We start from the raw sequence: 25,530 nt of genomic DNA, 5'->3' as shown, positions 1-25,530 counted from the left end.
CCATTTATTATAGTACAAAGTTTTATTAATCTTTTTTCCATTTTCCTAATTTTTCGAGTTCGAAAATAACATTACAACACACAATAAAGCTAACAAATATCTTTATATTAATAATGTACGTAAAACAAAAATTTTTAAATCTCTAATAAATATTTTTTAAACTGTTAAAAAATAACTAAAATTGTAATTTATTTTTAAATAACTATATTTTTAAAGTTTTTCAGAAACTTTCTTTAAAGTATATACAAAAAAAAACGTTTATATGTATTTTTAAAATTTTAAAATTGTTATAAGAAGAATTTATACAAGATCTTGAACTAAAATTTTAAATCCTTTTGACTATCCTAAAAATTATTGAATTATTAATTTAAAGATAAAAACAAATAAATTCTAAAATTTTATTGTATATAAAAAATGATAATTTATTTATTTATGTAATAGTGAAATGATTTAAGTGAATATTATTATTTTTTGAATGATAACAAAATATCAAAATTGTTTGAGGAAAAAATATCATTATACATAGAAATCCTAGTGTCGTTAAATTGCATATGTGTTTTAATATTTTTAAGTTGTTGTATATTTGTTTGAACAAAATATAAGAAACTTTTTATTTAATTTTCAATTTACTTTTTTCGCAAACAATAATTTTATCATATGTATTGGAAAAAAGACCAGTTTAAGTATTTGATAAAACATTTAATTTTATACAGTTATTATTTTTTAGAATTATGACAAAAATTAAAGTGATAAAGTAAAAAATCATTTTCTGTAAAAATTTTATTTTATTTTTCTATTTTTCTTAATTCGATCGAAAAGTACTAAACATTTTTTACTTCTGCTTTTCCAAAACTAGATCCGATTTGATACCAGAATCAAAACCTTGAAGTGTTCTAGCTTCAAAAGGTGACGATAGATAAAAAATTATATAAAAAAAAACACATTATTGTAAAACCAATAACGTGTTCATTTATCTTTTTAGAATCTAAAAAAGACGCCCATAAAGTGCATTAATATTTCTACTTTATGACATAAATTTTTTCTATGTCGATTAACTTTTAAATTTATGTTATTAATAAATGAATCTATAGTCCATAATTTATGCTTTAAATGCTCAAAATGCATGATAAAAATTATTCACACGAGAAAGCATAAAATGATAAATTCATATGACCATCATTGACTAATTAAAATTTAATTTAAATATTTTTCAAAATGTATTAAAATAAAATCAAATATCAGAATAATTATAGCCTATAGAAATAGTTGTCATTTATAAAATCTCAATATGTAAAAACTATACTATATATGTTTATATATATAGTATATATTATTATGCAATTTATGTACAATAATAAATAACTTAATATTGAACCAAAATATTATAGATGCTAGGTACATATTATTTTATGTACATATATTTATTGCTTCATATTTTATAACTTATCGTATTTATGGTCATACAATTTTATAGGCTTGAAACAATGTAACTTAAATTATGTTAAAAAAAGGTACTGATGTCTAACTTATAACAAAAATAATAATATTATATATTTTTACAACCTTCTTGACATTAGTGAACCAATAAATATCTCGTATGGCAATTTATTAAAAATGTATTAATGAATAAAATACGTATTTTATAGGTTAATGTTTGATGCAAATAATAATTTAAAATTTCGTGTTAATTTTTCTAAAAATCTAATAATAGTCAATTTATAGTTGACTAAAAATATTAATATTTTCTTAAGTATATGATACAATTATAGTATTTTCAGTATTCACTATACGTCTGAGATGTCTGAAAAACTAAATTCATTGTAGAGATCACTTATAGTTTATAAATATATGGTTAAAATATTTAATCTAAATTAATTTTATGTGACATAATAACCTAACTCTTGAGTAGTTACTAGTACTTATATAATGTTATCTGCAGACAGACTATCATATTATATTATGTGACCCCTACGTTCCTACCAGCCTATCCAGCACAAATTATTTGAAAAGATTTTTAAAACACTGCATTATTATGTGTATAAGACTAAAATATGATAAAAGATTTCGTGTTCTGTGAAAAAAAACAACAAAATAATGTCATGAAATATTTTAACTCAAGAATTTTTATTCCTTAATTATCATATTATCATTACGTACGAATTATATGGAGATACATACATTTTTGAATTATTTATCAATTAGTTTTAGTATATAGTTTTTATTTCACCGTTTCCATTTAATGAGAAACCAATACAATATTAATACTTACCTTATTATTTCATAAAAAATAATAGTTTTATTATTTGATTGCATATTTGTTTAACTTAAAATTAATATAATAAAAAAAATATTATATTATAGGTATATACATTAATAAGTATTAAAACTACTTACTTATTTGTAAGATATACCATAATAAGTGATTTTACATTTCAACCGTTCAAAATTATTTTAAAATTTATGTATTTTATAATCATTGTTATTACTTATACCTTGCGTTCATATTCTATAAGATTTTAAAAACAATAGTTAGATGAATTAAATTGAATGATTTTTATTCAATGTCGATACTTTGCTGGGAGTAGGTAAAAAAATATTAAGAATTGAACTAGTAGGCACTATATATGCACTTATTCATTTTTACTTAGCATCATAAACTTTTAAAAAATGAATTTACTAAATTAAATTAATTTCATATTCTCATGAGTCAAGCCCAAGTAACCACTAAAATGATTAGTGAGATTTTTGGTTAACTTATTGTAACGCGTATATTAAAATAACATTGACTATATAAAACAAATTTATTTTTAACATGTGTCATAGTTTTCAAGTTATATTCGTTATAGTCTATAGACTGTAGATGAATCAGTCATTTATCTGCTATCGGTTGGTAGATACTAGGATACAAATGATGCAATATTGTTTAAGATATAGAATGAAATCCGGATACCACCCACGACGTAACCCTACCATCAATAACAAAAAATCAATGTAAAAACAATTTCTGTATGCATTTTTTTTCAAACCTATAAAAAACATCATTTTGACCACCACGACACTATACTGGCAGAATACTCGAGTGTGTTTATTGTGTTCTATTAAGTCTGTTAATCTGTCGGAACAGGTATAAAACGCAGAAAAACTTTATTCGACATCAAACGTCTATGCGATTCCGACGAGCCCAATATGGATGCAACAGAAAAAAAAACTATCGGAAAACAAGTTGATCAACTGTCGTGTTTAGCGTCTCCTCCAGCTGAGCAAATTCTTTTTTTTTATGGATTTATTGTCTAGATATTTTCCACATGATTTAAACGTTCTACTTTTTCAATACCTTTCAATTGCCCGTCGGAGAACGCGTGTATATATATCTAAACATTAATTGCTCGTTTATCTAATATATTCATATAGGTATAGTTTGTACATAATAAAACGATTGTGACAAATATTTGACATATTGCATTAACGTATTAATGTATATATTTTATTCTATATTTTTACAAATTTAGTTGAATATATTGTAATAATCTATTATCCCATTATCATTCAATTTCTACTCATCCGTTTTTAATTTATTTTTAAGTCTTATTTTAATGAACATTAAGAAAATTAATTACTTTTTAAATTTAAGATTGAAAATACAGCAGGTATTATTAATATAAATCGAACCAAATACACTTGAACGAATCTAGTTAAATATAGCCGTGTAATAGTAATCGCGTTAATCTCCGTGCTTCATTTTGCTACAGGATTATAATTTATGATAAGTTTGTGGAACAATAAATATTTTTTTGATTTATATTTGAAAATAATTTGTTCATTGATTTAAAGATTCAAATTAGGAATAAGAAACTAATTTATTTTATTCATTTTGAAAAAATGTAAGCTCGTATGCGCTTTTTTCTAGTATACCTACTAAACACGTTACGACATAGTTATTTGTTTTTTATACACACATACATATATATAAATGACGTTACAAATGCGCTGTAGAGTTTCTTTAACCCGCAGCTGTTATTTATACCTACCCCTTCGATCCATCTGTCTCATTCGCTGGTCCGACGTTTATGTGTAACTATCGCAATAATTAGCGGACTCTCTTGGGAATTCATAATACACAATGTGTATTGTATACTATGACGTTGTTCTCGGTATCATGGCCAACTCATATATTATACAACTGTACATTTTCTATAGTCAACATTATATGTGAGAATGTATATCTATGTACGCTGTTACAGGTAATTAACCTGATGCATTTTTATTGTATTGTAAATTATTTATGACAATTGTATTTATTTCTAAATGTTTCTTTTTAAATCCTTATATATAATATATAAATATGGGAAGTACTATTGATTTGCCAAATGGATAAATTAACACTTACACATACATACTTACTATATATTTTACTTTACAATAATGCATAAATAATAATCCAAAATATTTCACAATTTAATCGGCATATGTGTATGTGTGTATTTAAGTATTTAAATAAGAACTTACTATTTTTTTTAAATTTACTTCATTAAACTAAAAATAGTCAGAACAAATGAAGATCTGATTTTAACTGTATTAAGACCTTTGTTGATGAAATATATTTAAAACTTGAAGTAAATTTTATTTATGTTGAGATATAAAAATAGTCCTATTTCTATGGAAATTATTTTTTTTCTTAAATAATATATTTAAATGATTTTCATTATCATATTATAATAAAAATTTTCATTTAATTTTTAATTGTATTTATAGTAATAATCTTTAAAAGACATTTTATTTATATTTTATGTAACTGAATAATGAGTAAATATCATGGTAACAATTTTATAATAAAAATTACTCAAAATATTATTTAAATAAATGGAAAACATACTTTGTGCAATGTATATTTCTAAAACTTTTTATTTTATTTCTGGTGTAACTATTAATATAAATTGTTTAAATAAACTAAATTAATGGTAAAATTGAAAATTCTTAAGTATATTTTAATAAATTACCATTAACTACAATTGCTCATGTTACCTTTTCATGAGTAAAGAGAGACTTAAGAAAAAATAAAACCTCTTACATTTTGTAAAATACCAACAAATTAATTTTTTTAGCGTGAAAAAACGGAAAAACTACAAACAACAATTAATAAATAAAGTCATTTAAGGGCATTGGATGAAGTGGTTTTCTATATATTAGTTAATTAGACACTCAAAATAAGATTTGGTCGTCAGTAAAATATAGAACACAGACATCCAGTATTCTTAAATATTCTAATTTCCAGGTAAAATACATATACTCGAATATATTACGAAAACAAATACCCTACGTCTCAAGTAATAAATTTGGTTCACTAGTTAGGTTATTTACGTCCCTATAAACTCACCTCAAAATATTACGAATTATGATTTATGATAAAGTAGTGTATTATTATTGTAAATTAAAAAGCTATGATGAATAATTCGAGAGATGTATTTAAGTCTATAGTTTTATTTCATTATTCGAATGCCTATTTTTCTCCTATGTCAACATAATTAATCATTTTTCAGGTTTTCCTCCCTTCACCTGCTCCATAACTATTATTTTTATTTTTTATATATTTAGCTTTAGCCTGTACTCATCTGAGATTTACACTTTTACCGAGAATGCAATACTGCGAAACCGATTTAAAAAAATTGATTATGTATGTGCATGTTAGTGTGTACACCTCCCTCATTTCCGTCCATTATAATATTATCAGACTAGAATGTAGAAAGAAAAAATATTATTTATTATAAGACTGACATTGATTGACGAGCCCGTGAGTGCGATGGCACCCATTGAATAGAGTAACGAAATAAATTAAAGAGGAGATGCAAGCTATTGAGTTGAATGATCTACGTTCTAGTAATTGTTATAGCAAAACTTGCACGTAGGTTCATGTCTCGTTAATTGTCATTTTTTATGTAATTAAATAATACAGAAAAAAAAACAATATTATTATTGCCTATTGAAAAACTATTGTTGTTCTTGTACTGCGGCAGCACATAATATGTTTAGTGTATACCTCATGAATTATAATTTATAGTAAATATACATATAACTATATAAGTAGCGTAGAAATTAATTTGAGGAATTCAAATCGACTCCAAACAACTTAACTAATATGTTATTTAATGTCAGCATAAGAAATAATCTTAAGTTATATTATCTATTATAGGTGCTATATTTAGCTATGATATTATAATTACTATTATTATAATTTTATATAAAATATATGCAATATAAACCATTAGCTATTGTCTTTATTGATAATATATATTTCTCGTGTAATATGGACAACTATCGTAATGTTGTAAAAAATAAAGGTTTTGTTTTTTGTTTTTTTTCGCAATGCTCGACGAGTAGTTGTGTACGTAATAGCTGTGTAAGTTTTTTAACGAGCGCATGTTTATACTTTGATAACCCATGGTTGACAATTTTTCATTAAATTCTGAAATTTTTTTGTCGTTATTAAAACAATAATAATTTGTTAATTTTTTTCAACACATTGTCTTTTGGTTTTTTCTCATATAACATCACGTTGTTGCACTTCACGCTGCGTCATGTAAACACCATGTGACACTCAGACCGTGATGTATACAATCCATCAAATTCAATGACCTAAACACGAGCGATAGCCGATAGATATTATGTTAGGTACAACGTGTTCGATGACGGCGGCTGTTTCTGCGAATATCTCGCGGTGAACTGGTTCGATCTGGCTTTGTCGCGGCGGCGGTGATCGCTCTATAACAGCACAAGACTATGTGCTGTTGCTGTACGTCTCAATCGCCATTGCATCGTGGTGTACAGTGTACCACTTTTATAATAATATATTATTATTGTTGTTGCGTACACGTCATCGAATATACAACGTAGGTAACGACCGGTTTTTGCAGTTTAGGTATTTCCTATCGACTATTACAACGATCGGATTTTGTGTGTAACCGTTGTAACGAATTTGTCATCGTCGTTTAAAATAGATTGAAATTAAAAAAATATATAATATAAAGAAGAAAAAACAAATCGTTAACATTTTCTCAATACTTTGTCGCTAATTGCCCATTAAATAAGAAGGGCAGTAGACTAGAGGAAAAACACAATTTTCAACTTACTATAGCGTAGTTGAAAGCTGTGTACACATTTATTTTATTTCAGGGATCAAATAATGTCAAAACTCACGTTAATTTTCCAACTACTTGTTTTTCTTACAACTTCTTCTTGTTTAAAATTAACGAAGCCTTTGCTTCACTGAAAACTGAATTCTGTTTTAAACAGAAGCGTGTTCAAATTAATAACTTGCTAAACTTCTTAGGGTTTCATATTTATTCGACGTTATTAAAAGCGACAAACTTTTGCTTGAACTTTATTGTAGCTGCTTAGGACTAACTTAATAATATGTTCAATACTATACAAAGATTATTACTATATTAGAATTTCTGAAACAGTTGTAATTTGTAAATATAATTGAATAAATCAATACATCCTTTAATAAATAACCAAAAATAATGGTATTTAATGAAATAATGACTTTATTTTAATATTTTTTACATACATTTTTATTTTTTCAGGTTCAAGGATAATCGTCCCTACCCGTGGCCTGGCGACGTCTCTAGTTTTATATTGAATCCCGAAAGCGCTAATCAAACCATATACACACGGAGTTTGACATCGTCTGACCATGGTGTGTATACTTGTCAACTAGCCGATCAAACAAACGTTGTAAATCATTCGATGAAACTCGTCACTTTGGGTTAGTACCTATTTTGTATTTTATAATTAATTCGAGAATGTATCATATAAAAACATACTGTAGATACAATTTAACAATTTATTTTGTCAAATTTTAAAAATTAATTCCTTGTATTCAAAATAAGTCTATTCAGAGATTAAGTATTATTGGTATGTAAAACAATTGTTTAAAAAAAATGTTAGTTTAAATACATGTGATATAAATGTAATTATTAATTATTGTGTACCCAGCTGCTTTTTATATTTTCTATAATTATTAGAAAAAGAAAATAATTTTGATCAATATGGCTGTCCGTCTAAAATATTTACAGCTAGTTCCTTTATTAAAGAATAGGATACTAAAATTGTTATACTATAATAAGGTTATAACAAAAAAAAAAAAAAATGTATTAGTGTTAACATTGTCATGGAAAATAGTATTGATTATAATATATTATAATGGTATCTTAATGTATCATAATATATATTTACAGAGATGATTCATGATGGTAGTGTTGTTACGGATTACCGATTAAATCTTAAACCTTTTGTATTTATGACTCGGCGGAAATATCACACATGTTGTGTACTATCTATTATATACATATCGAATAATTAATAGTGATATGAATTATAGGTTAAAAGTGTAGACGAGTAAATGACGCACCGTGAATGTGTCAGCAAAATAACACCTCTGTATTGATGGGGAAGAAATGTTGCTAAATAATCCGGTCAGGATTTATAAATAGTAAAATACATTCTACCAACTAAATTTGAATTCTCGGTAATGCGATTAACGTCAGCTTGTGTTAGTATAGCAATGATGTTTATGTTTATTTAAATTTTACGATAGTCTTTTCTATAGAATAAAGCAAAATGAAGATTTTATAAAAAAAAAAAATGAATGTATGATTTTTTTTAATAACGAATTTATATTCTAATGACCTCTGGTAGAGTACATTATAACCGAGGTAGGTAGTATACCATCATCGGTCAATACTCAATTTGACGATGTTTAATGTAAGTCCATCCAGATTCCACGTAATTTTAAATATTCATTTCGGGAGGATGGATTTTCATTACACCATATTATGTATAATGTATAGTAATATATTAAAGCATTTGATTATTATTATTATTATTATTATATTATCCACCAAACAGATATAAATTTCGTTTTTTTAATTTCTAGTGGCTTATATTATGGTTTTACCGCTTTTAATCGTATTATGTTCACAAATTGCAAAAGAAAATACCTGTTCAAATTATTCTCAGCTTATAAACCCGGAGTAAAATATAAAATTCAATTTTCTTATAATAAAAATAATGTTCATGCATTCATGGTTATCATTTATTATAAATATTTGAATATTTTAAAAATGATAATGCTCAAAACATTTTAAAACCATTCAAGTATTTTAATCATCATTCATCAGCAGTATTCTAGTATTTTTGAAGCGTATTGTGATGTATTTATTTATACAATTATTCATGTTATTATGTAGATGTATTAAAATCTAAAAGCTTTTTATTCAAACTATTAAGTATTAAGTGGTTTAAATTTTATAATATTCTACGTGTAGTTGTTTTTATTCTATTAAAAATTGTATTAACATTTTTACAAAATCCTATATTATTTATACAAACTATACATTTTATTGATTGTTTATAATAGTTGCTAATTTTTTTAATGTTACTGTGATCAATTGTATTATATTAATAGAAATTATTTTTTATTGACTTAAATTTATATATTTTTACAGTGTTTAAACTTAACGTGTGTTCAAATACGCAAATAATAATTAATGATTAGTATAATTTATTACTAAGTACTTTAGTAAATAAAAAGGCTAAAAGTGTTACAATATTTAAAATCTTTAGTATTATTATTATTAAAATAGTGTTATTGGTTATGTTTTATATGTTTAATGTTTATTTTTTGGTGTATACCTACATTTGCATACATTTCGTACTTTAATAATATTCCAGTTCCAATAAACTTAAATATACAGAGTGTTTTATCAAACATGCTCTTCCCTCTTTTATAATTCAATAATGAATTTACTCAAATTCTTATTTTTGACATTTTGATGTATAACACTTAAGAATTAAGAACCATATTTTCAAATGATATTTAAGTTCTTTTACTACTTACTGTAAAAAAGGGTGGTTCTTAATTAAAAGAATGAAGTTTGTATTATACCCTTTTTAAATAGTAAATAAATTTAAGTATCTAAAAAAAAGTTTGAAAAATAAGATATTTTAAAAAATTACAATAATTAAAATTTATTTAAATATATTCTTAAAAGATAAAAGGAAGTTTTGCTTATATTAAATTGAATTATTATATATTTATATTAAAATTGAAATTTAACGATAAAAATTAATAGTACCTATGTAAATTTATACACTATACTGTAAACATTAAATACACAACCTTAAATTTTTAATAACAGATTAAAAAAATTATAGAACTTAGGTATGGTATTTACTAAATAAGTAATATTAATCCATATTATGATGGTGTTTATTATTTGTCAGTTTATTAATGTGTATATAATATACAAAAACGCTGCAAATAAACATAAATTTAATTCAGTAGAAAATAATTACTATAGGTATAATTTATAATTTATTATGCAAACGCCACAGATCACTACATAAATGATATAAACAATCTAAGTTCTGTACTTGAAAAATATTACTTAATTCTGCACGTTTAAAAATACTAAGTATTAAAATTTAAATTAATTAATTACTAAAAGAAAAATAGAGACAAATATGCTTGATTAACCATCCTGTATACTGAATATATCTCTCGAGTACTTTTATACAAACAGAAATTTTTCTGAGAATATTTGTTAAATGGTTTATGTTGGATTAACATGAATTGAATTAATTTTTTTTTTTTTTTTTTAGTTCGTTCAACGTTTATTTATATTCATTAAAAAAAAAACTAAATTTTCAGTTTATTATTTTATACAATAAAAACATTTATTACCCAATATTCTAATAAAATTGAATATCTTTATTTTTTATTTTTTTATTTAACAATGTCTTGTATTATGTATTTAAAAATTTGTCAATTAATTATATTTTATATTCATTTTCTAAAAATAAAAAATAATTTTATATTATTACATGAATACTGATGTTAACAAATGATACGTGTATGATATCGAGTAATCTCAAAATTAAGCTTATTCAAAGTTAAAATTCTAAACTGTTGATACGAACTGTCAGACAGGATGTTAAATTTTGAACAATATTACATTCATCTATAGCGTAAGCATCATGACCTTATTTCTATTCACAATTTTTAGAATCAGTTTGTAACTGTAAGTTCTTTGTTTTATCAGTTCGTAAATTAACTTAATAGCAATCCAGAGTATTGATTATTATTTGTAACTTTGTAAGAAACCTCAGCTCTCTTTTAACTCGATCAATACACATTATGTATTTAAAAAAAATATATAGGTGTCAACTTTTATTATAGTCAATAGCCATAGTAAACTTGTGGATATTATTTACTAAAACCCAATCAACATTAACAAGTATTTTAATTTATATTTTTAAAAATACATACTCATCATAATATTACACAAATATGTCATACTTAAATAAAAAATATACTATACTATATTATATATGTTAAGAACTCAATTCCTAAACCTATCACTTCTGTATACTATATGTTCGCCGCAGTACCTATATTTATTAAATACAACTTTTACAGTAATAATTAAAAGTTGAGTACCCATCTTTATATTTTTTATGAATACATCAATATTCTTATTGAAATATTGTTCAAAAAGTTCCGAATCATGCTTAATATAATTACTCAAATAGTATATAATTTATATCTAACGATGTAACGAATGGAATAAAAAATTACTTGTTATGACTTAATAGGTAAATTTCAGATTGTCAAATGTATATTAAATAAAAGTTAATAACTTCATACGTATATTTGTATATCAATTTGTATATTATATAAATATACCACAACTTCTCAATAAACTATAATGAACTGTACTTACGTGAGGCCACTATATGCTCGCTGTAGAGTCTGAGTGGAGCTAGTTATTGATTTTACAATGATTTTTTTTTTTATATGTATGCGTATCTATTACCACCTTTTTAAACAGTAAAAATACTCCAATGTTCTGTAGTTTCTGGTAACAAATTGAATCTAGTTAAATTTATGAGAGACAAACTGAAAATTCCTATTGCTTTTTAAAATAATTTAAAAAAACGCTAATTTTTACTTAAAACCAAATTTCGACAAAATAAGTTTGTGTATTTTGTTATTCAAAAATTAAGAATTGTAGAAACTTAGATGTTTTGTCAAATATTTATAAAAGCATTTCTTTTTAATGACATAAATTTTAAAATATTTTAGATCTTTTTGTGCCATTTATCAACATTTGAAAATTTCGAATTTTTTTTGGTATATGTATCACATCATTTTTATTTTTAAGCAAAAAAGCTTTGAACATTGAAAATATATTTTTATAAATATATTTCAAGTTCAAATTTTTAAAAATTCATCAAAATTATAAAAAACATATAAATTATTTTTATATTATTTTTTTTTATTTTAGTACATACAAAACATAAACTATTAAATACAAGATTTCTCTTTAATTTTTTTTTACTAGAAATAGTAAAAAGTTTAAGATTAAGTCATATACATTTTTATGAGTGATTGATGTTCAGATTTTGATGATATTGAACATTTACACGTAAAATAACGATTTCTCTTTAATCAATTTTTGTTACTTTGTTGTAATTCAAAAAGTATAAAATAACTTTAGAAATTTAAAACATTTCATTATTACTTTAACAATTAACTAAAAAATTACTGTTACACTTGAAATATTGCTATATTATTATATATTTTTATTGCTAGAAATGATTTTGCGTTTACCTACTTATTTTAGAATACAATAAATCAGTTTTACTTTGAATGTTATATTTTTTTAATAATAATAATTTAAATGTATACTAAAAAGCTAAATTTCATATAATCTGCATCAGATACTTTATTATAATATTTATATTGCATTATAATAGTCAATAGGTATATAAATAGTTTAATTAAAATTTAAAATTGTGAAATATATTAATTTTTTCTCATAAGGTTATAAATATAATACTATAATACCGAGTTTCATTAACATTCATTAAATATTTAATGAATCAAAGGTAAGCTAACGTGGTGCCTTAAACAAGATTTAGAGCCAACGATTGGTCCATTGAATTAATCAATATTTACGTAGCCTATTATATTAAACAATTAAAATGTTATGTTAAGCGAAATTACTTAATAATAATATCTAATGGTTAATAGTAATGATTCATTAAAAGAAATAGAAATAAAAAATTTCATTTATGAAATAATACTTAATATAAAGTGAAGTGCAAGATGCCTAATAAAATAATACGTTTTTATATAAATTTCCGCTGAACATTGAGTGACATATGCTTGAACGATTTGAACGTATCTTAATGATATTCGTAGAAATAATAAACAGCATTAAATAAACTATTGGATTCCTCGGGAACACTATAGAGACACATAATAAACTATTTGTTTTTAAACTCAATAAAAAAAGCTTCTTATATACATAGGTTTATAATTCATAAAGTAGATTATGGTGTAATATAAAATATATTTTTGTTAAAAAATAAGTAGTTAATATTTATTTAGTATGTAAGAATTAAATATCTTAGTCAAAATATATATATAATATAATATAGATAATAATGTCCTTAGATCAGCGTTTCTCAAACTGTGGGTCGTCGGTCAATTTTTGGTGGGTTGCGAACAGTTTTTTAAATTATACAGATTCCAAGAAATGTATGTTAAATTAATGTTAAACAAAATAATATTAATTAAAGTACATTTGTAAAAATATATTGATTATAAACCTATACAATAATAAAAATAATAATTTAAACCTAATAAACAAATGTTGTTAAAAAAATTGAAATATATTATATTATATTATTTTTAATTAATTTTTTTTTATTTAACTACTTTTTGAAAAGTGAAACCATGTGGGTCATTAAAGATTTTTCAGGGGAAATTTGGGTCGCGGTACTAAAAATATTGAGAACCGCCGCCTTAGATAATTTGTTCAAATTTTAAACTGATTCCATGTTTAATTTTGTGTTTTATTTGAGTATAATAGTACTTATTACATATTATTATTTAGTATTTGATATATTACTTGACTATAATAATACGTTTACATTTGATTGTTTTCTTATGTTCTCTAAATTCTGCAGTGAATATTTAATAGTATAAGCAAAACATGTAAATAATTACTGTATAATATAATATATTATACTGATTATATATATATTTATTTTATATAGCCATAAGTATATTGCCATATAGGTACAAGCAATATTTGTAAGTATAAGTATATTCTAGGTATTTACATGCAGGTGTTTTCATCGTATTCATATACATTTCTATCTATGTACTTATTATAAACTTCAACCTTTGGCTAAACTTTATAATTTACAAAATTATGTGAATTCTCAATATGAGTATACATAAAAATTTAACTTTGAATATATTTTCTATAATAAGTTCTTTAATTTGAGCGTTGGCTGTCACAGAACTTTAAACTTAAACTTAATTTTAAAGTTTTTTATCTAGAGTTTTTACAAACTTAATAATTCTTAGCAATTTATTAAAATATTTATATTTTGAATTACCTACTTTTATTATTATAGTGATGTACTCATAGCAGTGGCGTATTTAGGTTTTTGTCATGATGGGAGGGGGGGATATGATTTTATAAATGAAGATAACAATGAAAATATTATACAATATATCATATTTTAATTCTTACAAATTTAATCAATTATTGATAAAAAAAAAAATAATAATAATAATAATTTTTTTAATAATATGATGACTATAATTACTTGTGTATATACAGCTTATGGTGGGAGGATTTATCCCCTTGATCCCCCCCTCGTAAATACGTCACTGACTCATAGTGAAAATTATTTAGTTACGTTATTCAAACTATACAAGTAATAGAATACACTATCTTACAGAATTTCGGAATTTAAATCTTAATTATTTTCTTTTAGTAAAATTTATTTAATCAAGTTATTATATTTATAAATATGATCAATTGGAATTTTAAAATAACAAAAATTATACTAATATTTAATTTACAATGTGTAATAACTAACAAGTTAAGATAATATAAATATTTATTGTTTATAAAAAGTACATAAGTATACAAAATTAAGTGTTAAAATATTTTAAACTTAGTTAAGTTTGTCAAACTTTTAAAACCTAAAAGAATATTTGTTGAATTACACTCATAGTTATTATAATCAAAACTCTCGTATGAAACTTAATATAAAACTTTTAAACCTTGGGGATCAATATTAAAAACTGTATTAATTTTTAACTACAAAATGATTTAAAAATTGTTGATGAATTTCTTCAAAATGAAATTCCAAATACTCAAAAAAATATTAAATACCATATAATGATTTATGTTCAATTCTTATTAGTTTAAACTACTTATAAAGAATCTTATATTAAATGTTCAAACTTTTTAACCTAACATAATTTATTTTTTGTCGACATTTATTGATAAAAATTACAAAAATAGTATATTTAAAATGTTTATAGTTCAAAAAGTGTCAAGATATTTTTAAAATTATACAAATCGTGTTAGTAGAAAAAGATATTTTTTTTAGATTACATTAGAATAACACAAAAAATGTTGTCAAAAATTAATCTTGAGTATAAATTTTCATTTTTCTTCTTTTTTTCAATAATTAAAAAAGAGTATTGAAAATTATTGACCTATAACCTAAAAAATACTAACTTAATTTATTTTCATACTGAAAAAAAAAATTAAGAATTAAATAATTTCTACTACTTTGAAAAGAAGTAATAGATACAAAAAATTAGATTTAAAAATAAAAACACATCGCTGTAAAACCAATACCTTTATAACTCTGCTTGGAATCTAAAATAACAGAGGTACATTATAAAAAACTATTGTACAAAATTGATTATACATGAAAATGTCTATTCATACAAATCACTCACTAAGAGATTAAAAAATTTATTTCATAGCGGATTTTTTAATTTACACAATTAAATAATATTACTATGTATATTTAATTTACACAATTACATAATAATAGTATATATATTTAATTCTACCAATAATGTTTAGTGATTTACAATTATTACCTATGTGATTCCAGTATGGTGTAAAAATCTCTGGGTGTCTGACAAAATCAATTTTTAAGGTATCGTACGTTATTTGATTTCTTTTATTTTCAAAGTTGTTAGTCAATTCAATTATTTAAGTTTTTTACTATTCGCATTATAACGAATTTTTAAAAAGAATCTTAACCATTAAAAATGGCCAAATGTTGAGATATAGTTATCTAAGATAATATAAAAACAGATTCTGGTTGCCTGTTTTTGTTATAATTGCAATAGTTTTAATACAGCACAAACCTTATATTTGATTGCTGATTCTACTTATTATCTACTTATAATCAGTAAAAATAATATTTAGCTAAATAATAAATTGCTTTTAAATTTTATATTTTTAATAAAAACAAGATATTATTATTTGATCAGTATTAAAGTTATTTTTTTTATATAGCCATATTGCTACAATCCTTTTTTTTTTTCATTTTATGTTTTGAAAGAAAAAATTACACTTAAATTATATTCAATATAAGTTAGTAAATATAATTTATAAAAGATTTATATAAATATAAACTAAAAATTATTTACATAATTTGAATATTTTTTGAACTATATAAAATAAACAAAATTATTTCATGATTGACTATTAAATTTGAATTTTTAGAGATCATGATATTTTTAATTTCCCTTGGGTTTAACATAATGATAATAATAGTAGACTTGTCTTGACTGAACTTGTTTTGAATAATAATTGGTAAAAATATGCACAATATAAATAATTGTGTGATTTAGATTAGAAATGTAAATAATAATTATTAATTAAAAACTTTAATATCAAAATATTCAACCATACTATAAAATTTAATTTATTTTTTAATATTCTTTATAGTTTGTTTTATTCCTCTGATGTGACTGTAGAAAATTACTCTTAAAAAAACTTTTCCCGTTAAAAATGATCCATAAACACAGCTTTTCATCATTGTCTATATTTCCTTTTACGCTTCCTGCAAACGTATTCATTGATCTGATGGTAAATGGAAGAAAGTTTTCCGAAACAATAACAGTATATGTATAAGAAAACGTTGTAGTACTGAGAATATCTGTTCGAACAGATAATATGATAAAACCGTGCTCACCAACTCAAATGCAATATATCTAGCATTTTATTTTTGAAATTATATATGTTCTCGGAATAGAAATTTACTATACTATCATTAAAAGTTCTCGTTTTTCATTACTCGAAGAGCAGTATATATAATTTTAATTAAAACTAAAATGATTTTTGAAAGTATTTTAAAACACGTAATTTATTATACTATACGTACAATCAGTACTTAAAATATGATACACCAAAAATTGAAAAATTAATATCTTAGCATAGGACACAACTATTTAAACCAATTAATCGATTACGCATTAAAACAATTCATTGATAATAATTAAAATTATGATGTTCATAATCTTAAAAACATCAATAAGTTCTTATAACAATTTCAAAAAAAGTATCAAAGTATGCCTTTAAAACAATCAAGTCTGTTATTATAAAATGAATTAAAACTTGTAAAATTCATTCAAAATATATCACACATTTTTTGTAGATTCTTGATAGAAAATATTGTACCTATACTTGTAAATTTTTGAAAATTAACAATAATGTATAAATAGCGATGGATTTTACTTATGATGTGTAAGAGTATGTGTGTTAAAACATGACGTACTTGAGTAAATATTTGTAGGCGGTAAATCTAATAATAATAAAAGAAAAATATTTTTCTAATATTCTTTGAAATATAAAATTCAAGAAAATTTTATGAAAATATATTTGATATTTATTATTAAGTTTCATTAAGAAAAAAGAGAAAGTAGATAACCGTTTTCCTGTCAGTAGGTTTCAATTATAACTCGTCATTGATTAAAAAACTATAATATACATTCTATTAAATTTGAATTGAATAATAAATCGCTGCATACAAACAACGATTCTGAGAGATAACGGTCTGTTAACCTATATTTCAAAATATATTTTATTATTACAATACTAGTAATACGGTAGATTGATTTAATTTTTGCTGAAACATTGTATTTATCATATTATTAATACTTAAATGTTATATTAATAAAAATTTACTAAAAAATAAATTTTTTTTCCCGGTACATTTCTTATTAATTGAATGGAAAAAATAGGGTAGAAAATGAATTTTTAAGCAAATCCAGTTTTTGAGAAAATTAAATTTCTTATTTGTTAAAACTCTATTTTTAAATGCCCATAAAAAAATATCGTGGATTTAGGCTCAATTTTTTTAATTCTAGTATTCAAAATTTATAAGGAGCCTTTTATTAAATTTTAAGTTTTTTAGTTGAACGAAAATATTTACATCAAAATTTGACGGTCATACTTTTTGATAATTAAAGTTATTTAATAATTATTTTAATAATATTACTAATTATTAACAAATATTCATACTCCTGATTATTTTAAAAAGTACTGAAAATTCCCAAAAGAACCAACAACATAACAACATCCAATTTGCCTGCTTGAAACGTCCACAGATGTTGATGATCAGGACATTTTTTTTATTAAGAAAAGCCTTGAGATACTAAAATAATAAATGAAAACGTACAATATTGTAAAATCAATACGTTCCACTCAGAATCTAAAATGTATCAGTAAAACTTAAAAATATATGTGTATATTAGGTACTTGCTTTAATATTAAAATATTAAAAAAAATCAAGATATCTTATTTTATAAATATTTTCCCCCACAAATTTATAGTTTAATGCCCTAAGGATTATCGTCAGTGAGTGGCTTTTATTATCATTTACGCTTATTGTACTTATTTTGTATAGATTGTACAATTCAAATAAAAAATTACCTAAAAATAAATAGATATTTTAATAATTTAAAAATAAAAATTTATGTTTTACAACGATATATACTTACTGTTTTAAATTGTAAGTACAAATTTAAAAGTAAATTTTAAATATTGTAATATTCAACTTTATTTCATTCTTTTATTCTAAAAACAACAAATGTCTTAACACAGTGGTTCTCAACTTTTTTTTCGTTCTGTACTCCTAAGTTTAATATTTTGCTAGATTGTACCCCTCAATATAATTTTTAAACTTTTTCATATAACTACTTTTAAAATATTGAAATAAAATTAAAAAAACATTCTATACTTCATATTTATTAGATAAGTTGACAATTAAGTTTTAATTTGTAACACAAATTTTCATTTTTAATAGCTATATTGAATATTTTCGAAACGAATCGTTACAAATAAACAAATTCAATATTTTCCGCCATTAATTAATTTTTTTCACGTATTCTAGGTTGGAAACCGCTGCATTAACATATTGTATTATAGACAATAATAGTAGTTCATATTTGACTAAATTTATCTTATTTGTTTGTTATATTATATTATTTTCTGTTCAATAAGTTGTTATTATTTATTATTGCCAATATCTCAAATGTCTAACTTGCTCTTTAAAAATTTTTTAATAATTTTTTTTTTTTAAATTTTAAATATTTTTAATACTTAATCTATTCAAATAAGTAGAAGGTAGAACGATAAATGAAAACGATGAAAAAATATATATGATTTATAGAAAGAAGAAGCCTCTCAGTGGAAGAACTTTGATTACCTCGTGAAACATAATTCTAATATATTTTTTATTTTAATCTACGTTTTTATAACATTAATAATTATTTTATTTTATAGATGTTAAGTCTTATTGGGAAGACCCTCTGCCAACGTACGAAATGGCAAATGTACACTATGCACAACCAGGAGAATTGGTCAGACTGTATTGCGAGGGTTTCGTAGGTAAATATATCAACAAACGTTCACCTATTATAGTTCATAATTGTTCTTTTTGGATACACATTATCGTGACAACAATAGTTACATAAATTCTGAAATACGATTGATACAGGAAAAATTGGTCTTCCGGATGCCGTAAACACAATAACGTGGACAAAAATCAGTGAAAAACAGACAATTGTTTCAAACGATAAGTACAGAATAGAAGAAGTGATTAGGTATTGTATAATATTAGACATACTTAAACTAAATCAGCAAACTTAATGTTTGCAGAAATTATTGCGTGTTTTTAATGTTTGTTTATTTTTTCTCACAGGGAAAATGACCAAGTATTAGGAGCATTCCTATTCATAAACAAAATTCAAGAGACTGACTATGGACAGTACATGTGTTCTATCAGCAATACTGATGACCAAATTGTGCAACAATTTACCAACATCACAAAACCTAGTAAGTTTTATTTTTGCTGTCTATTAACAAATTTAAACTCTTTCATATAATACTAAATAAGCATATTTATAGTTTAACATAACACTTCCATAGTATTTATTATAAATATTAATCAATTAATCTTTATTAATTTTTGAATAAATATTATTTTAATTATTGAATTTTTAAGTTAAAAACTAACAAATACATTTCATATATTTATTAAAAAAAATTAAATATATTTTTATTCTTTTGTGTTTAGATAAACATTTTTTAATGACATATTGGTTAAAAAATACAAAAAAATAATTCAATGTATTTACATTGGATAAAGTTTAGGACTTATAAATGTTGTAAATAATATTTATCTATAGGTAAAAAATGTACATGATAATACGTACTACAACATATGCTAATATATTTTATGATAATATGTTACATTGTAGCCATTTGAACATAAACTATATGATGATTTCTGTTATCCTTAAATAATTTTTCCAGATCAACCATCAAATATAACGTCATACTATATAAACGAATATCATATTCTTTTAAATTTTTATTTGAAAAATATGGGATTTCTATATATTGCATTAATACACATATATGCATTTAATTAATTTTTTTTATAAATGCCAATAAAAAATTTTTATTTTGAAAAAATGCTTCAAAATTCAATACAAAGTTCCTTATACGCTTTTCATTTAACAATTAAAGAGTATCAAAAATTCATATTAACATTATTTTTTTAAAAACGTTTAAAATTAAAATATTGACAAAATTCGTAAAAAAAAATTTTTATATATATAATCATATGTATGAGATATTAAAATTAAATACAAAATGCCTTATAAGTGTTTCTACCTATAATGAAAAAAAAATTTAGCACAAAGTTACATGATTTTTTTTATAAGCATCTGAAGTTCATATTTTTATAACATTAGATATCAACAATTAACCATGATATATAATTTAAATTTACGTCAAATATGTATATTGTAATAATACAACATTCAAATAATTTTGACTATTTGAGGTATTGATGATAAGGTATGAAAAAATGTCGATATATTTTTTTTTTTTTTAGATAAAAATAATTTAACTTGATCAAACAGCTTTCTTACAGCTAAACAAAAATATTAAATACATAAGTAGGCACATTTTTTTATATGGGTTTAAAGAACTGTTTTTTGTATTTAATTAAAATTAAAACACGTCCATTATAGTGACAATCACTGGGCACTTAAAGTACAGAAGACCAATTCTCACTTACTCGCCTTTTTTACATGAATATTTACATAATATGATCTAAAATATTTAATTTGACATAAGATAGATTATAGGTAATAATTGATGTAAAAAAATATTTAAAATGGTTCAAAATTAATTTTTATGAATTACAATAATTAAACAATTCAATATTACAAGTGTGTGTTAAGTTATTCAACCTATTTACTGGTTAAACTTGACTATTTTACTCAGGTATTCGAGTTATTTTGGCATGTAAATGTCAAAATATAGAACCTAAAAATTATGTAAAAATAAACACTAAAACTTTTGAAATACATAAGTATAATATGTAGGTACATCAAATGTCCTAATATAAAAAAAATCATGAAAAAATATTTTTTATGGAATCAAATTTTTGATTATGCACTCTTCTGTCAAGCTAAACTAAAATCAATATATAATATATTAATATAATTTCTTCATCATCATTGTTCATTATTGCTAATTTCAAATTAAAATATTATATCATAATTTATTTATAATAACTGAAATAATTATATGGATAGTGCAGCATTTTTATTCTTATTTCCCTACATTTAACTTTCTGTAAATTTAAATTTTATATTTATGTACTACGAATCATGATAATTAATAATATTAATTATTATGTGTCAACCTAGTTAACATTTACATTTTACAGTACTGATTTGGAAAAGTTAAACTAACAAAAATATTTGTATTTTGTCCATATAGTATACGTATATTACTTATTTAGTGTGGTTTAAACATTAATATTTGATATTGTGTATAATTTTGTTAGTATAAGGAACTTCATATGAGTGAAAATTGTTTTAGACAACTTGACATTACCCGTAACTAGTTATAATACAATAGTTTTAATTACTTCACACTGTTATGGTTCTAATAATTAATATTGTAACTAAACATATTTTTCTCTTGAATTCTATATTTTAATATTTAAATAAGATGCTTAAATATTAATAAGATAATTTTTTTTTAACTATTAAAATCAAATAAAAAAAAAATAAATAAATATTCTAATTACCTTATAAAATATAAATATGTAAAAATATTTTATAATATGACTGTTACATAACATGGGAAAACGGTAACATATTATTATTTATATTTATAATTTATGTTACATAAGCAATACTTTTTCCAAGCCACAATACGCCAGTCTGATGATAGTTAATTTTAAATTTTAAATATTTAAACATTACATCATTTTATTAATAGTTAGATCGATTGTCAATGTATGTTTTGTTGTTTGTTTTTTAGTGTTTAACTACGAACAATCCGATAAAAAAGTGCAAAGAGACCTTAAATTGATAATTTTTGTCATGATTGCGTTAATTTTGATCGTTTGGAAACGCTGGTGGTTCTACTTAACGTATCAAAAGCTGAAAAAAAAATTTGAAAGTGATAAATATGCGCTATGTAAGGATTTTTTTTAACAATATTTATGAGAACAGTATAATATTTTTCATTACTTTTTTATTTCTGTTATTTAGTATTTACATGTTATTTACGTATGTGTATTTTACGATATTTACAGCGGAGAAAACTATATATAATGTAATTGTCGTTTACGACGAAGCGAACAAAGACAATGCCCAATATTTAGTGGAAAATATGGAACATCGTGATAATTATATAACTAAGAAATATCACATCGATTTTGACAAAGGTAAACATTTGTTTGTTTATTTATATGCATATTATATTTTGTTTTAATTTATTCCGTTTTTCTAGACTTAATCAGAACACAAACAGATTTAGTTAAAGGTTTTGACTTTGCTATTTATTTATTATCTTCTGATGACAAAATTACATCGTCACTGATGAAAAAATCATCGCAAACATCTTTTGTCCAAAACAACGTTACTCCTAAGAAATTCATAATCGTAAGTAAATCGTTTAACAAATATTAATCAATAAACATAAAAAAGTTGTTTTTTTGTGCTGTTTGTGTACACTTTATGTTAGCCAGGTAACAAGTTAGATTAAATTAATTAACTTAATATTATGTTGTATGCCTTAAACTATTTAGTTTTATATCTATTTGATATATTGTTAAATTAATAAATAATAATAAATAAATTGCTATTCCCAGCATAATTATATCAATTGTATTACAGACCGACCCGAGACTATAAATCATTTTATAGCTTCTTTGACTAAAAATACATCAATACGGGGCACTTTTCCCTTCTGTATAAATAATATATTAATATGAATTTATAACTTAATAAATATTACAAATAATATTCGAAATATTTTAGAAATTTATCACGTTTTTTTATACGTATATATAAATGTCAGAACTAATTCTATTGTATGCGTGAATCGATAATTTTTATTTTTGAAAATTACTTAATGGTGTATATTGACAGTATCACTGACCAATTTAATTCACCTGTAAATTTTAAAACTAAGAAAATTATAAAACTATAATAATTTTGTTGTAGTACATAGTGATGCATCTAAATCAAAATTGTAATTAGTAGTTTTTGAGTTATCAATATATTTATAGAATATAAACAGTAGTATAAAATGTATAAGTTATATAATATAACTATCTCCGTGTACATCATCGACCATACGTATCCGTGTTAAATTTGGTTTTTTAACTAGGTACATAGATAATATTTCCGACATATTAACTTTACATAACTGTCCCGATCATAGTTGCTTTTTTAAATTATTTATTTATTTTTTTTTTTTTTTTTTTGTTGAATTAAATAAATTTGATTTTCTTTTAACCTAACCAATAACTTATACATTTTCAATAGTATGAACAAAAAACAACAAAAAAGTTTTAAATTGTTATTACTATAACAACTATACACTAAAATACTTATTTTTAATAATAACTAATAATTGATAACATAGACGAAAAAAATGTCTTTATATGCTTATTTGCCAATTATTTAAAAAATTAATAACTCGATTTTTTATTAATATATAGAATCAGAAATAAACTTATAACCTGCTCCGCAATGTATTTTTTCATTAAAAAAAAAAATCAGAAGTAGTTTCAGAAAACATGAGTAATAATTTCCATTTTCATATTTATATGTATAAATAATGTATTGATACGACAAAACACGATGTTTGGGTATCAAATTTAAGCTGAATTTTTGATAAAATCTATTTTTATGTATGGTAATATAACTCCAAAATTTCTAAATGAGTATCCTCAAAAAATCTAATTAGTATTCAATACACCTATTGCGTATTTAACTTCTAGACCGACCTATTTAGCCCTCATACTAAATACATTTTTACGGTTAACTACTATACTATCTAACTACTTGTTAGGCCAACATAGTCAAAAACTTTCCATTGGTAGCCTGACAATTTTAAATTGTATACACCCCCGAAATTTCAGAAAAATTAATAAATATATTTCTAGAGAGTAAAACTGTACCTGTCAACTTCTTATTATAGGTATAAGTATGAAAATGTGTAACCTTAACTTCTCCCAATAGGTTAGCTTAAGAAGTATAATAATAATATATGATAAATATACTCAATATTTTTTCAGGTCAACTATTTTAACACAAACAATATTATCATTCAAAATTTTACAACTTTGTCTACTTATTAAAATAGCTATTAATTAATCTATACGTTATATTAATATTTTCATGTCGCATGTTTCAGGACTGTAGCAATATGCCCGTGACGCCGACGAAATCGTGGTGTGACAGTGTCTTGGCGGATCTGAGAAGTGTTGAGCACGTAAAGCGAAATAAAAATACCTCGAACAAATTGATGAGAGTCGTCTAAATATAATTATAACTACGTTCGGTAGCCGTCAATGTCATAATATAATGATTATATTAGATTGTTGAAACATAGTATTCCTATATACACCAAACATTATATAACTACAAAATGAGATTCCATTTACAAAAACAAACATTTTTATTTATTATTGTTATATAATCTAATATAAAATATTATATAAGTGCCTAATAATTTTATTGATTTCGTTATGATTATTTACATAATAATTTATAATAATTTTATTACAATTTACTACCGACAAGTCCCATTA

At 22.8% G+C, this 25,530-nt stretch overlaps 1 protein-coding gene across 1 annotated transcript in view; it reads left to right on the top strand.

Moving 5' to 3' along the window:
• The window catches only part of LOC112599321, a 32,051-nt gene extending 6,611 nt beyond the window's left edge, over positions 1-25,440 (top strand). The window contains exons 2-9 of the mRNA XM_025346170.1: positions 7,581-7,762; positions 19,683-19,787; positions 19,897-20,002; positions 20,101-20,234; positions 22,746-22,904; positions 23,023-23,154; positions 23,220-23,371; positions 25,134-25,440. Of these exons, the coding sequence (XP_025201955.1) occupies positions 7,581-7,762; positions 19,683-19,787; positions 19,897-20,002; positions 20,101-20,234; positions 22,746-22,904; positions 23,023-23,154; positions 23,220-23,371; positions 25,134-25,259 (1,096 nt within the window). The 3' untranslated portion in view covers positions 25,260-25,440. The remainder of the gene's footprint in view (positions 1-7,580; positions 7,763-19,682; positions 19,788-19,896; positions 20,003-20,100; positions 20,235-22,745; positions 22,905-23,022; positions 23,155-23,219; positions 23,372-25,133) is intronic.
• Positions 25,441-25,530: the final 90 nt, after the last annotated feature.

This window comes from Melanaphis sacchari, unplaced genomic scaffold (assembly GCF_002803265.2).
Source record: "Melanaphis sacchari strain LSU unplaced genomic scaffold, SCAv2.0 Contig50_pilon_pilon, whole genome shotgun sequence".
NCBI classification, from domain to species: Eukaryota; Metazoa; Arthropoda; class Insecta; order Hemiptera; family Aphididae; genus Melanaphis; species Melanaphis sacchari.
This window is presented reverse-complemented; position numbering and strand designations above follow the sequence as displayed.